The sequence below is a fragment of the Aureobasidium melanogenum genome (genome assembly GCF_000721775.1).
Source record: "Aureobasidium melanogenum CBS 110374 unplaced genomic scaffold scaffold_23, whole genome shotgun sequence".
Classification (NCBI taxonomy): domain Eukaryota; kingdom Fungi; phylum Ascomycota; class Dothideomycetes; order Dothideales; family Saccotheciaceae; genus Aureobasidium; species Aureobasidium melanogenum.
Genome location: NW_024470075.1, coordinates 450,350 through 462,333, shown reverse-complemented (window position 1 = coordinate 462,333; position 11,984 = coordinate 450,350). Strand labels below are relative to the sequence as shown.

The following is an 11,984-nucleotide window of genomic DNA, read 5'->3' as shown; positions in this document are numbered from 1 at the left end:
CAGAAGAAGGGGGCAGTCAGAAGAAGGGGGCAGTCAGAAGAAGGGGGCAGTCAGAAGAAGGGGGAGAATGATGTCTTCCCATGTGCCAAGGTATGTGAGACTTGTAGCAGTAGAAATGCACGATGGTTTCGAGAAACAGAGTAGCCACCACTGAGAGCCGAGAAATTATCCGCTCTCGATGGTCACATCTCTGATCTGGAAAAAACTGTGCCTTTTCATAATCTACATTTCACTCTACCTCTGATGGGGGAAGGGGATCAAAAGAATCGGGTGCATGGACCTGCTCGTGGTTCATCAACTTACCTCCGTATGTCATGTAGATGTTGAAGATTGTGACTCCGAAGGAAAAGTCATTCTTGTAGAAGACTCTTTGAAACTCGGCATTAAGCAATTCGGCACATTGAGCAAAGCCGAGCCCACCCCAGGGGTCAAAAGAGCCTCCTTGAAACTCGACAATTGAGTGAGGAGTGTAGGGACTTTGTTCTTCGTGCAGGTTTCCGTAATAGGTCGGAAGGTCGTTGTCAGGCCAGGTGGTTGGGTTTGCGCAGTCAAAGCCGAGAGCTGGTCGAAATGTCAGTCATTTCATCAATCGTTCATGCTTTATTGCTTCAGACTTACGATAGCCGTCGTATCCATAGATGTCCACTGTTCCGGGTCCAGGGTGTAATGGTGAGAAGTAGCCATGAGGATAGGCATCGTTAAGAATGGATGGGACGACAATACCGGCATCTCTGAACTTCTGTTCAACGGCCGCCATATATACCTACGATCAATTAGCAAGGGTCTCTGATACACTTCCCACAAGCAACGCTCTTGATGAAATGCAGAGAAGAATTCAAGAAGAACTTACACCATCAGGGAAATCAGTATCACTGGGCACGGCTTGGGAGTACTCGTTCTCAGGCTGGTAGAGGATTACTGGGCCTCCTTCAGTGATTTGGGCCTTTGCAATAATTTCACCGATATGGCGGGAGTAGTTGTCGGTTGCGTTGAGGAAACGAGGATCTCTTGTTCTGAGAATACCTGGTGATCTAGACAACCAGCCAGGGAAACCACCACCAGATGCCTCAGCATTGATGTATGGACCAGGGCGCTGTAAATAGGTCAGTAAATCGATTTGTAGCTTTGCGTGCTCCCCATGTGCTAAACACTGTCACCATGTAGCTGTCGAAATGCACAATACTTTCGCAGAGAGTGTGGGCTCCACAGAGCCAACCCCTTGAAGACACTATCTCCGTGGCCAGACTCGTCTCCAGATCACAATTGTGCATTTCGACAGCTTATAGAGAATCATACGTGGGGAAAGGAGTGATTGCGAGGCACACAGGAGGCTAGACAACTTACAGCAATCAGGTACACCCCTGCCTCCTGAGCAGCTTCGAAGAAAGGTTCCCAAGCAAAGACCCCTTCGGCGGTGAAATCACCCTGCTTCCCTTCAAGAAGAGCCCAGTCAGCATAGAAGGAGACTGCGTTGTATCCCAATGCCTTTATTTTCTGGAAAACATCCAGCCACAAGCTAGGTACAGGCAATCTTGGAGCTATCAGTATCGGGTACACACTCAGTATGGCCATTCTCATACCTAAATGGGTGAAACTCTCCTGAGTATATCATAATTCGTTCGCCACGTACAAACAGAGAGTGTTCATCCCAGGTAACGAGGTCCTGGAGAAGCTCTCTCTTGTATGGTTTGATAATATCATTGAGATTAGGCTTCCTGACAGCAAGAGCATCCGAAGTTATAGCCAGACTTGCCACCAAGGCAGCGGCCTTCACGAAGGTTTTACCAAGCACCATCTTGTAGTGTCTTGTTGGTTTGAGTCCAAGGCATGAAAAGGCCTGGCGCAGCCCTGAAGCTTTATGGCCATGACCATCGTTATGCATTCATCCGAGATCAACTCAATTCTGTCTGCCACCACCCTTGCTACCCCTCTCGTGAGACCATATTTCGGACAAATTTGCAACTCGCAACACTCCATAAGGAAATTGATCGGTGGAAGGTGAAGATGGGCAGGCACAGAATGGGAGACGTCATGCGGAGACCCCACCTCCGATCGTGTTTGATTCGGCTGAATTGTGTGATCAACACTCGATGCAACCCATGTGCCAAAGACTGTTACATTGGATCTGTAGAAATGCACAAAGTTTTCTGGAAAGAAGTGATGTTCGTAGAGCGACATGGTCTGGAGTATCTCCATGGCTATACTTCCGGTTCCGATCACAACTGTGCATTTTCACAGCTTACGATATCGTTTCATGTCACCATGGGAGATGATTCGGGCATGAGGTTGTGGTGATGAATTTTCACACCACTCAGGTATACGAGCTCTGAGCATTGGCGCATGAGGGGTGCAGCTCTCAGATGCATCACCACCATCATCACAATATAGACGGCCCTTTTTGTACGAAGCGGGGCAGTAGTTGCCCTATCGACCAGAGTCACGATATGATCGGGCATCAGTCTACCATTTGGCCTCTCATTGATAGACCATAATCAGAGCCCTTCGCTGCTTCTGATGTCGTTCGGCCATTTGAGATGGCACATCTGCTCTCAATGGTTGTGAAACTGGTGATGGCAGTTTGTGGCAGGAGGAAGTGGCAGGCGATCGAGTAAATAGGTGGCTGGTCAAAATTAAGGACGACCAACTGTCAAGGCGATCGAGCAGGAGAGCCAGCTGCGAAAATACGGTACACGTGCACTCTCAGTAGACAATGGCTATCGTTGCCAGGATGATTTTCGACATGGTGTCAAGTTGATCCGCAAGCAGGAATGCCATAGGGATGGTGATGATCACGTCAACATGGTGACCGATATTATTCACACCACACAACAAGTTGTGTACAAGTAGATTAGGAGCTTGGCTTGACTGCAATAGGGGGTGGTGAATGATAAGCAGTCGTAATAATTGGCGAGCAGATTGACCCGCTGAGAAGATTCGGCAAGTACAGGCTGGCAGCTTAGCAAGCAAATGCCCGGTTAAGGCCGATGGGCAGGCAGGAAACGAAACGAAACGACTCCACGCTGACGCACTCACGGCAACGAATGACCGAGCCAACGGCATGCCAACTGCGACATGCCATTTGCCAGTTGGACCAACCAAGCCAATCTCAGCAAGAACATTATCTCTGACCCTGTCCGTCTCAATTGCACCATTCGATTTCACCTTACAAACACACACCGCTAGCTTCGGACAGAGCAGCTGAACTCGCATTCGCCCTCGAATGGCGGCTTAACTACCCCGGGAATATCCTCCGCCACGCCGAAGCATAACCCTGGCCCGCTGTCCTCGCTCGTTCGCGTGTTCTGGCCCAGTTGACAGCTGCAACCACCGCACTCAGACTCCCCTTACTGTCTCCACCCTCGACCGCAGTGCTCTCCTGCCTGCTGCGACGGTGTCTGCTCAATCTCTGCCGTCGCATATCTGCCTTCTCTATCCGTCTCGCCAGTCTACGGCTGCCGTAGCCCATCATCATGCCTGGTGACCGGCGCACCTTCTCGGGCGTGTCCATGTCGACCAACAAGTCGGTCAACGGCTCCAACTCGCAGGTCAGCCAGAAGATCAAGAACTTTTTCCGCATCACCTCATCCTCCACCAAGGATGAGCTGATTGGCCAGGGAAAGACCAGTTCTGAAGGCCCCTCGACCCCGCGCTCTGAACACAAACTCCGCAACAGTCGTTTCCTGCCACACATCGGTCGAAATAGGAGTCAGACCGTCGCCAGCGAAGGCAATGCTCTCGACGAACTGAGCCCTACCGCTAACGCCAATCCCTACTTCGCACACCAGGGCCCGCCTGCTATCCGCCATCACAACGCCGACAGTGTACCTCCGAGTCCCCCGGACACACCCATCAAGAAAGGCCAGGAAGCTGAAGACGAAGCTGCTGCTGTGGCCGGTAAAGAAGAGCTGGCACGGAAATTGCGTCGCGTTGCTAGTGCTCCCAATGCCCAGGGCCTATTCTCAAAGACCAACTCCAATGACAGCAGGCCACAGACCTCCGACATGATGGCCAAGACCTCTCCCCTCGCTCAGCAACACTCCAATATTTCGGTGCAGTCAATGGTCGAGACAGTGCCTATGAGCAGCTCTCCTGATCTGCTTCCCGTACCTGGTATTCCCAGCCCTGGCAAGATTAGAAGTGCGGCCGCCTTCCGTAGGACCTATAGCAGTAACAGCATCAAAGTACGCGATGTCGAAGTCGGTCCCGGAAGCTTCGACAAGATCAAGTTGATTGGCAAGGGTGATGTTGGAAAGGTATATCTGGTGCGCGAGAAGAAGAGCTCAAGATTGTACGCCATGAAAGGTAAGCACATACACAATGTTTCCATATCGACAACAACTGACACCCCTCAGTGCTCAGCAAGAAGGAAATGATCAAGCGCAACAAGATCAAGCGTGCTCTGGCCGAGCAGGAGATTCTAGCCACCAGCAACCACCCATTCATCGTCACACTGTATCATTCTTTCCAATCAGAAGAACATTTATACCTTTGCATGGAATACTGCAGTGGAGGCGAGTTTTTCAGAGCTCTGCAAACTCGCCCCAACAAGTGTGTGGACGAGGACGCCGCTCGCTTCTACGCCGCAGAAGTCACCGCCGCACTCGAGTATCTGCATCTTATGGGCTTCATCTACAGAGATCTTAAGCCTGAGAGTACGTCAAACTTCCAGGCCAATCCAAATTCCGACATGCTAACATGTATTTTAGACATTCTTCTTCACCAGTCAGGCCATATCATGCTTTCAGACTTTGACCTTTCCAAGCAGTCAGACCCCGGCGGTGTTCCCACTATGATCATGTCTGGCCGTAACGGTGTCTCGAACAACCCCAACAACATGCCTGCCATTGACACCAAGTCGTGTATCAACAACTTCCGCACAAACTCCTTTGTGGGTACAGAAGAGTATATTGCACCTGAGGTTATCAAGGGTTGTGGTCACACTAGTGCAGTTGATTGGTGGACATTGGGAATCTTGATCTACGAGATGCTTTACGGCACGACACCATTCAAGGGAAAGAACAGAAACGCCACTTTTGCAAACATCTTGAGAGATGAGGTGCCCTTCCCTGAGGGCAGTGGCTATCCTAACGTCAGCAGGTAAATTGCTCAAATCACTGCAGGTAACGCTTCAGATTGCTAACAGCTCTCAGTTTGTGCAAGTCTCTGATTCGCAAGCTTCTGATCAAGGACGAACTTCGTCGACTAGGCTCTCGCGCTGGCGCGTCAGACGTCAAAGGCCACCAGTTCTTCCGTACCACACAATGGGCTCTGCTACGCCACTCCAAGCCTCCAATCATACCCAACCAGGGCCGTGGCATCGACACTGTGAACTTCAGAAATGTCAAGGAAAGTCATAGTGTCGACTTGGGTGGTTCCAAGGTCAACAAAGGCTTCGGTGTAAACTCAAGTAAGATGAAGGGTGTACCCCTCGATAGCAATCTGGCCACGCCGGGCGGCGAGCTCGCGGATCCATTCGAGGAGTTCAACTCCGTTACGTTGCATCACGATGGAGACGACCAACATCAAGATCATCAATATCACGAGGAGCAGAGATAGGACACTGCCCCTCCGTGCTCGGGAGGCGTTGTGCTATGCTGACAATATCGTCATATAGAGAAATGGCGACATGAAAAAAAGTCATATTATCCTGAAGCAAGTCGGGCAGCTTGTATATCTATGCCATTATTCTTTAACGCATGCGATCCGATGGGGGGTTTTTTGGGGGCGTCTATATTCTTTCTAGCCTTCGAGGCTCAACACGGGAAAGCGAATGTTCTGCTTGTTTTTCCTCCTTGGTGGTCTTCACATCCTACTATAGCGCTTTGACGTGTTCGAGTTGATGAATGATACTTTCCAGGTTCTTCTTTTAAGACTAGATGATGATTGTGTGAATTACGAGTGCGAGTCATTTAAAACCTGTTCTTGCATCCATATGACGTATTTCTCGAGCAGTTCGGTGGTGAAAATACTGTTCTGCTGAAGTAGGGTGGTGTTTGGATACGTGCTTGAAGGCATTTGCTCGTGAAACCCATCAGAATACAAAATTTGGCCATTGTGCCACCACACTTGATCGGATCCTAGATTCAACGGTATATATCAGAGAGCGGTAGCTCAAGAGTATGACGCAACGAAATATAGCTAGCTATCGAGAACACTGAGGCCCAAATTACCATCTTTATCTCTGCAGTAGTGGTCTAGGGGAGCACCCTGTCAAGATGTTGACAGTCTTGGCATCGACAAGCCCAAAACACACCGAATGGTCTTGTGTTTCTTGACCAAAACACCATAACACAACCATTACTCATCCTATTGGAACGCAATCGCAAAGTCAGAAGCGGAGACAGGACCTTAAAGCGAAAACTTAAACGATCACGCGCAATCAACATATCGCAAAGCTACAATGTCGGGACTGGACAGTAGCCCAGGAGTCACAGGCGAAGAATCCCTGTCACCACTGGAGCAAGAAGTACTAGATGAATACGTACGGCTGGCAGGAAACCTCGGAGATGTAAGTTTCCATTTCTCTCTTCTCGGATCGGCTACAAGGACGGAGCATTTCGCTGCAAAATATCCTCCAATCTGCTGGTTCCTTCACAACGCAAACTAAGGATACTAATGATGTCGCTAGCTGTCTGCTCTTCTCAACGATCTCGCCTCACGTCCCAGCGCAGAAATCCTCGATGCGTTGAGAGGTTTGGAGAGAAAGACATCGACGGTGTTCACGCTGCTTAAAGCTAGTGTTTACTCGATTGTTTTGCAGCAGGAGATTCGGGATGATGAGGCTGCGTGAGATACACGGCTATTCTAAGCACCGTTTTCAAGCATCTGGGTAGCGATGGAAGGGTTCATTCTGGGTTCTCATGGAGTTATGGCACTGCGTTATCATGGGAGCTTTGCATGGCAGGAGTTTGGGTTAGATTGGTGGATATGGCTGTAGCCTGATACCCCTTTTGAGTTGGCTGTACTCTACTACATACAGAGAGATGTATGCTCAAAACATCGTCCTCACACAAGCTGGATCTCGCTGCTGCTGCTTTGACTGAGCCATGGGCATATTCTTGTAGAGCTGACGAGTTTACGTGCAAGCCTGCAACACCCAAAGCTAGGAATCGATCCTTATGAGCACGAATATTGTTATTCCGTCCGCCACATCGAGCAAAGAGTCCAGCATCCTTTGCTTCAAGTGGCCAGGACCGATGTTGGTTACAAAGTGCCGATTTGGGCAAGATTTTGCTTGATCGATCTAGACACTGTCACTTGTTAGCGGCTCCCTGCCGTCACCCGTGGGCGTTGCACAGTACGTACCGCATGTACTCCGCATGTAGCTGCAAAGGCAAGCCTTTCATGTGGCCACTGACCATGGATCGTTGTTCGGCAGTATGCAACACAATGACATTGCACACGTCTCACAGCTTTGCTCTTGAGCAAACCACAAAGACGCCACCAGTAAAGAAGGCCACAGCCAGGCGGCGCCTTAATTGCCTCCCATATATCGACGATTAAACAGGGCTTTAGAGCCTGTCCACCGTCACGGGTGTGACCCCACGGGTTTCCCCTCATTTAGTGAATTGAGGTCAAGTACTTCGAGGGCTCAATCTAGGGACCCATGTACATGCTCAGTAGCTCTGCCTCTGATATTGGTCGTGGGAGTTTGATAACATTGCAGCCACTTTGGGTGTTCTAAGTTCAGCCTTGATTCTTGCGGAGATCATCCAGGCCCAAACACAATTTAAACCAGAGTTGAAGTCATCCATGGGTCGGCGAGGTACGCCCCTCCCGCATGTTCCTCCTCGGATCATGGCACAAACCGATATGTGGGGACGCGGAGCACGCGAGCTGGCCTGACCTGCCTAGGGTTTCTGCCTCGAAGCCCAAGGAACCCGGTGCAAAAGGGAGAAAAAGCAAGAGACGCTCACCCTATTGCCGCTGCACATCATCATCAAGTTTCGCCTTTGGACGTTCGATTGTGTAGAGTGGCATGTCTGAACGGGCAATTTATCCAGCTGCAGCATGATGAAAGTAGGAATGGAAAACAACGGCAAGGCGTACCAGTCGTTTGCTGGCATGCTCTCGCCTGGGCTTTCGTTTGATAAGAAGAAGGTGAGATCGGCAGTGGGCGGCGCATCACAAATCCAAATTGTTCGGGACCTTTTGAGACCCTGAGCAAGCCCACGACGCGACACCGAGCCGCAATCCTGCCAATTGCGCAAGCAGGGTAACGTCAAAGGTGCCACTTCTCACACAAAACCCTCCACGGTCACAGATTTGCGCCTCTGAGAAGACAAAAAGACCAACGTGGGCTTGACAAGAAGATTGCACAAGATAGCAATCTGGCAGCGGGCATTTGCCAAGGGTTCGCGCCAGTAGTGTGTGTGGTAGTTAAAGGTTCCCCCGTTCGACTAACGCCCGTCGTCCCCGCAGTTGGGCGCTTGGACGATCCTCCTGCCTCGAAGCAATCACATGTACGGGAGTGCCGCCGTCGTCGTCCTAAAAGTATTACTTGCAGTTCCTCAACCATTTCGCTCCCATCCATCAATACTTGTGTCGAGCAAGAGGCGATTGATATAGCTCCTCTTGTTTCCTCTGTGTCTTTTGAATTGTTCGCCTGTCAATCTTTAGCATTTCCCGTGCGCGGATCACCTTATCTCCACCTTCTTATCAGTCTCCAGTAAACAAAGGCCATCTCACCAGGAGACCTACGTAAGACGTGGGTTCCTCAGGCGTACAATCTCCTGATCCCAAGCAACATCAAGTCGCTCCATTCCGACGTCAAAACCACGACTTAAGCGTAGGCCGCCCTTGCATCGACTGGCGCTGAAGCTCAAACCAACGCTCTTATGGCTACAGTCTGTGCAAGACCAGCGCTAGTGGGTCCACGAGCATCGGGTTCGCAGCAGAGCATCAATACCTCGTCTCGAGGAAAGCCATCCGCTGTACCAAACAAGCATCTTCCTGACACATGTTCTCCTGGTCCCACTCCAACCAAGCTGCAGAAGCAGCAGCAGCAGCAGCAGCAGCTCGAAACTCCGCCAGAGTCGCCCGAAGCGCCTGGGAACAACCAAGTCATCGACACACCTTCTCTGCTGTTCGAAGCCGACATATACCCTAAAGTCAGCGACAACCCACCTGTCTATGCATTGACTGCTAAAGAGCTCCACGAAGCATTGGAACACACTGCGACGCGCCCTTTGCCAGACACTAAGACTGTCTTCCCTTGGCTCCATGGCCTACACCCCGACAACAACATTCAGTTGACTTACTTTTCGGCGCGCAACAAGAAGCATTATCGACGGGCCCCTCGCACATTGCGCGGCATAACTGTCGTCAAGGCAGGAGGCGATCTCAGTCACTCTAAGCTTAGGGGTGCCATTGCGCCTGATGAGCTACTGCTTGCGACCAAGAATGGCGAGCAAATCTCGACTTTCCTCGATGTCGACCCTAGAGATGGCTTCTCCATCCGTAACTTCCAGATTCAAGCAGTCAAGATGGCTACTATGAGCGACATCGTCATTTATGCCGACGACAAGACGTCGAAGACGGCGCTCAACAAGTTGGCGTCCCTGATTGCTAGAGCCCAAAAAGTCTGGAAGGAGAAAGACAGAGACAATGACGCTGAAGTCCCACAGTTCCACACATATGTAGTGAATGGTAAGTTCAGCTTAAGTGTGACTTGATCCCTTTCTAAATCTCCGCAGATTCGTTCGCAAAATTACAAGCCGAGCACCCTGAAATTGTGGCTATCGATGCCAAAGGCAACATGACTGGTGCGGTCATGGACTTCTGTAGGTGACGATTCGGTTCACCATAAGACGACATAGCTGACATGTACAAAGTCTTCTCGGAGCGATATGAGATGCACACCATGTCTTCGGCGACTGAGATAGCGAACAACGTATGGCTCGGCCCTACACCTGACCCTTCTCTGACAATGCCATCTGATCCAGACGCCGCACTGCCGTCCGCAGCGCAAGCTTATGATCTCTTTGTGGAAGCGACTGATCCAGCGCAACTACCAGACAAGAAAGCCTTCCAGCTGATGGAAAGTCTCTTGTCGAATCCGAAAATCTCGAACAATGCAATTCCTCAATTAGAGTTCCCAGGTTCTGGCTCGATTATGCCTCCAACGTGGTCTCAGGCCGAAGTAGATGCTTTGATGGACACAGTAGCGTGGCTCTATAAGCAAGCAAACCCGGATTACGAAGAGCCAATCCAACGCAAGGATAGTCAGCAAATGACCCCACCCAAATACCGAGATGTTGATGGTGATATTGGCATGATTGATCTCGATCTTGGCGTTAGTCGTGAAGGCAGAAAAGTTCTCATCCACTGCACAGATGGGTATACTGAGACGTCTTTGTTGGCACTCGCCTACTACATGTACGCCAACTGTGCGACGGTAGACAGGGCTTACGTGGAGCTCCACACCAAGCATCAGCGCAATCTCTTCTCGTACCCCACTGATGTCGCTCTTCTGAGTTCGATCCAGCCCAGAATTCTGCAAGCATCCCCTAATTCGAACAATTCCATGGCAGCGCTGTGCCAACCGACCCCTCGATGGCTCGGCAAGATGGACGGCTCTCTTCCTTCCAGAATCATGAATTACATGTATCTCGGAAATCTTGGCCATGCAAACAACCCAGACTTGTTGCGTGAGCTCAATATTGGACAAATCCTCAGTGTTGGCGAAACGATAAGCTGGACCGGTGATGAGACCAAGAAGTGGAAAGATGACGCTCGCACGAAAGACAGCATTCTCTATGTCGATGGTGTCCAGGACAATGGTGTGGATCCGCTTACATCGTCCTTCTCCAGGTGCTTAGAGTTTATTAGTAAGTGCCTTGAATCTGTATGTTAATGCCGACGCTGACAATATCGTCAACAGGGAAGGGAAGAGAGGCTGGTGTTGCCACTCTTGTCCACTGCAGAGTAGGTGTATCCAGATCTGCAACAATTTGCATTGCAGAGGTGATGAATGAGCTCGGCCTTTCACTTCCTCGCGCATATTGTTTCGTACGAGCTCGCCGGTTGAATGTCATCATCCAACCTCATTTGCGGTTCACGTAGGTTTCGAAAGGGACAAGTATAGTGACAATTGGCTGACCAGATCCAGGTACGAACTGCTGAAGTGGGAGGAATACCAGTGTTCCAAGCGCGGTAAACCAGTCCGCAGAGAACTCGAATGGGGCACGATAGCCCGCGAAATCGCAGCCATGAACCGACCATATTCGCGGCAGTAGCATGCTCCCATTGCCAGACCTATTTTTCACGATCAACGCATTTTTAATGAGACGACGACGACGATGACGACGATTCTCTGCAGCCTCCAGTGCTGCCTTTGTTTCTTCTTTCTGCCTGGCATTTTTCCTTTCTTCTTCGAATGGCTGGGTTACACTCTCTTCACATTGCTACGCCGCTTTTCTTATTCCGCATGGAGCGCTCATTTTCCAGATTTCATCTGCAGGGCCCTCAAGGAGCTCGTATGGGCAAGCAGGTGAATTTGCCCTTTTCTTTGATGGAAGTTGAGATGTTGAAAGGGGTGATATACCCGAGTTTTCATGTCGCTCGACATTTTGTTAGGTTAGGGACAGAACGGTCGTTGTCATTTGGACGACCTATGGCTCGTAAGGTCTCGATTCGGGAGGGAAAGGCGTTGAGGTGTCTCTTAGGTTTTTGCTCGAATGCACTATTATGCTTGAACATTTTTCCAAACATGCTGCAAGAAGTTCAAAAATCTGTGACGCTGTCGAAGGAGCAAAATCGGGCCCCACTTCTTGAAGAAGACAGGGTCACTATTAACATCAAACTCGAGGAAAACCACGACTTGCTCTGTACCCTTTGATCGCTGCTTGCAGCTTGATTAAACATGGATAGTTCACAATGAACAGTCCCGTGGATCAGAGAGCCGATGTATTCAATCTCATATGCATAACATCGGCGCCTAGGAGTGATACGCCCAAACGCCTTTCCTTTTTGGTAATGATGTA

At 50.2% G+C, this 11,984-nt stretch overlaps 4 protein-coding genes across 4 annotated transcripts; 3 read left to right on the top strand and 1 right to left on the bottom strand.

Moving 5' to 3' along the window:
• Positions 1 to 229: 229 nt before the first annotated feature.
• Positions 230 to 1,795, bottom strand: M437DRAFT_55794 (uncharacterized protein; the record flags this gene model as incomplete). Its single annotated transcript, XM_041022931.1, has 5 exons — positions 230 to 561; positions 619 to 763; positions 851 to 1,093; positions 1,345 to 1,531; positions 1,581 to 1,795. The coding sequence occupies 5 exons, from the start codon at positions 1,793 to 1,795 to the stop codon at positions 230 to 232; spliced, it is 1,122 nt and encodes a 373-aa protein (XP_040876908.1).
• A 1,675-nt stretch (positions 1,796 to 3,470) lies between these two features.
• On the top strand, positions 3,471 to 5,556 carry M437DRAFT_55830 (Pkinase-domain-containing protein; the record flags this gene model as incomplete). The annotated part of the gene is made up of 5 exons (XM_041022943.1): positions 3,471 to 4,302; positions 4,353 to 4,652; positions 4,707 to 5,097; positions 5,151 to 5,379; positions 5,413 to 5,556. The coding sequence occupies 5 exons, from the start codon at positions 3,471 to 3,473 to the stop codon at positions 5,554 to 5,556; spliced, it is 1,896 nt and encodes a 631-aa protein (XP_040876907.1).
• Positions 5,557 to 6,400: 844 nt separating this feature from the next.
• Positions 6,401 to 6,790, top strand: M437DRAFT_55890 (DASH complex, subunit Dad3; the record flags this gene model as incomplete). Its single annotated transcript, XM_041022960.1, has 2 exons — positions 6,401 to 6,508; positions 6,629 to 6,790. 2 exons carry the CDS (start codon positions 6,401 to 6,403, stop codon positions 6,788 to 6,790), a joined length of 270 nt encoding a protein of 89 aa, XP_040876906.1.
• Positions 6,791 to 8,837: 2,047 nt separating this feature from the next.
• Positions 8,838 to 11,237, top strand: M437DRAFT_56217 (tyrosine protein phosphatase 1; the record flags this gene model as incomplete). Its single annotated transcript, XM_041023008.1, has 5 exons — positions 8,838 to 9,648; positions 9,696 to 9,782; positions 9,834 to 10,829; positions 10,883 to 11,060; positions 11,111 to 11,237. 5 exons carry the CDS (start codon positions 8,838 to 8,840, stop codon positions 11,235 to 11,237), a joined length of 2,199 nt encoding a protein of 732 aa, XP_040876905.1.
• Between the last annotated feature and the right edge of the window lie 747 nt (positions 11,238 to 11,984).